The 2432-nt window shown below is 41.5% G+C and overlaps 1 protein-coding gene across 1 annotated transcript; it reads left to right on the top strand.

The window, feature by feature from the left end:
* The first annotated feature begins 255 nt into the window (after positions 1–255).
* On the top strand, positions 256–1632 carry LOC140932039 (uncharacterized protein F54H12.2-like). The gene has a single exon (XM_073381702.1). It carries the CDS (start codon positions 256–258, stop codon positions 1630–1632), a length of 1377 nt encoding a protein of 458 aa, XP_073237803.1.
* The last annotated feature ends 800 nt before the right edge of the window (positions 1633–2432 follow it).

Here is a 2432-nt window from a genome sequence, read left to right as displayed (position 1 = left end):
TTCACAATCTCACATAAGACATCAACGATCAGTGGGTCGTTACCATTCTCCCTATCAACGCGGAGGCACTATTTTTAGACAACCTACCAACCCATGGGGATCCACTACCTATAAACCATTAGATCCAATGATTCTTCGTTCTTTAAGAAAACAAAAAGGAGGGAAAGCGCATCCAGTTATCTACCCTTGGAAAAACAAAGGACGGAAACGTATAAATAGACGACGCAGACGACGTTAAGCTATCAGTCCGTCAACATGTCGCTGAATCTGTTTGACATTCCCAACATTGACTATAGGTATGAAGCCAAACGGTGGATTCCTTTCAAACCAGCTAATACTGGAACACGTCCTATTCTTTTTACTGTACCGGCAGGGGATGATTATTATGATTTGAATGAAACCAAGCTAGAAATCAAAGTGCGTATGACCACCACGGGGACAGGAGGACTTTCCAATGATGAAACATGGGCTTCGGATGGTAATGATACCAAATATGTCTATTGCGTCAACAATTTTGGTCATTCTCTCTTTAATCAAATGAATGTGTCTTTCAATGGAGTGTTGATGACAGAACAAAGCAATGCCTATCACCAGAAAGCTTACCTAGAAACCCTACAGAATTTTAATCGCCAAGAAGGAGAAACGACCTTGGCAGCTCAAGGATGGGTGAATGAACTCAATGTCCTTGAAGAATTAACCCCTACCAATGCAGGCACTAATGATAAACCCAACCCCAACGACTGGAGTGGAAAAACAGGCTTGAAAACACTCACCAGTCGCTTACTCGGCAAAGCGTATCATACCTTTATCATCAAACCCCACATCGCGGTGTTCAAAACAGGCAAATGTTTGGTTCCTAACGTGCAGATTGATTTGGAATTGTATTTGAATGACAGCAACATGTTTCTGTTTGGTACCCCAGACACGACTACGACTGTCAACAAAAAGATTCCAACACTGGGAGACAATGATTTGTTTGTCACTCTGTGGATGAAAAAAGTCACTCTCAATGCCTCTGTGTATTCCAGGCTACAAAAAGAAAGAAGTTTGAGTAAAACCAAAAAAGTCCGCTCCCCTGTAGTTCGAAGTGAAATCCAAACGTATTCGTTCGATGGAAACAGCACTCGTTGGTCTCAGGACAATGTCTTCTTGAACAAGGTTCCTGTCAAAGTCATTATCGGACTCATGAATTCCACGAATTACAATGGAGGTCTGAAGTATTACCCTTATGCTTATGAAAAGTTTGGTGTCACCAGAGTTCGACAACGAATTGACGGCGAAGAATACCCGTATAGAGCCTTGGAGCTCAAAGGCAATTCCAAAGCAGAAGATTTAGTAGGCTATGATCGCTTTCTCACAGCGTCAGGCGCTTACAAGCACCACAGGGTGCCCATGCTGCTCCCAAGCGACTGGGGACAAGGCAAGAATTGTACCTTGTTCATGTTTAACAATGCTCCAGGGGATGCTGACGATCCTAACCATAGAAATCCTAAAATCACGGGGAATGTCAGCTATGAAATTGACTTCAGAGCGAATGTAGGTCACAATGTAACCGTGGTAATTTGGAGTGAGTATAAAAATGTCTATGAAATAGACCAGTGGGGAGGTATTCTTTATTCCATCAACAGCTAGGATGGAGTTCGTACCTCTCAGTGATACAGTCCTCAATTACTTAGCAAAAGACGATCGCGAATTACGACATTATTTTCGTGGTGCGTTTCCAGCAGATCAATTACCGCCTGTGTCTAAGAAACGAGTGAATGCTTACATTGTTAACACAGATCCAGCTAGTCAACCGGGTGAACATTGGTTAGCGATTTGGACACATCACACTACCTGTGAAGTCTTTGACAGTTATGGGTTACCGCTATCTACCTACAAAACCCCTACCTTACAAGCTTGGTTTAACCAGTGGAAAGAAATCATTAGCAGTGATCAGTCTTTACAAGCCATGGATAGTTTTACATGTGGGCATTACACCCTTTTCTTTTTAAAAGCAAAAGCCAGACATGCCTCTTTTCAAGATTTTTTAGCTCAGTGGCATTCCAATAATTTAGTGTTAAATGATAGACGAGTCGCAGACCAACTGCAGCGTCTCATTAAAACAGAGCTGACAGAGTATGAGCAATCTAATGTAAACCGTGCTTCTTTTTTCATTTATTAATAAAATTGTGTGTGTTACTTCTGAGTGCGTCATTTTTATCATGATATTACGGGGGGATGTTCAAAAAGTGCTCAAGGCAATGTTAGAAAAAGAATGGTCTTATTGGAAAGATCACAAAAAGGAATGGATCAGACTCTGTCTGGATCCAACGGAACTGTGGGATGGGTATCATTGGCAATGTGTACGATGTTTAGTTCAAGCTAAGTTGTGGTGGGACTTAAAAAATCATATAAAAGGAATAGGTGAAACACATTTGAAAGATCAGATA

This window comes from Porites lutea, chromosome 3 (genome assembly GCF_958299795.1).
Source record: "Porites lutea chromosome 3, jaPorLute2.1, whole genome shotgun sequence".
NCBI lineage: Eukaryota > Metazoa > Cnidaria > Anthozoa > Scleractinia > Poritidae > Porites > Porites lutea.
The sequence above is the reverse complement of the archived record's forward strand: the minus strand, read 5'-3'. Positions and strand labels throughout refer to the sequence as shown.

Bases quoted from the DNA above. Each gene is read 5' to 3' on its own strand.
- LOC140932039 (XM_073381702.1), top strand. From the start codon at position 256: ATGTCGCTGAATCTGTTTGACATTCCCAACATTGACTATAGGTATGAA.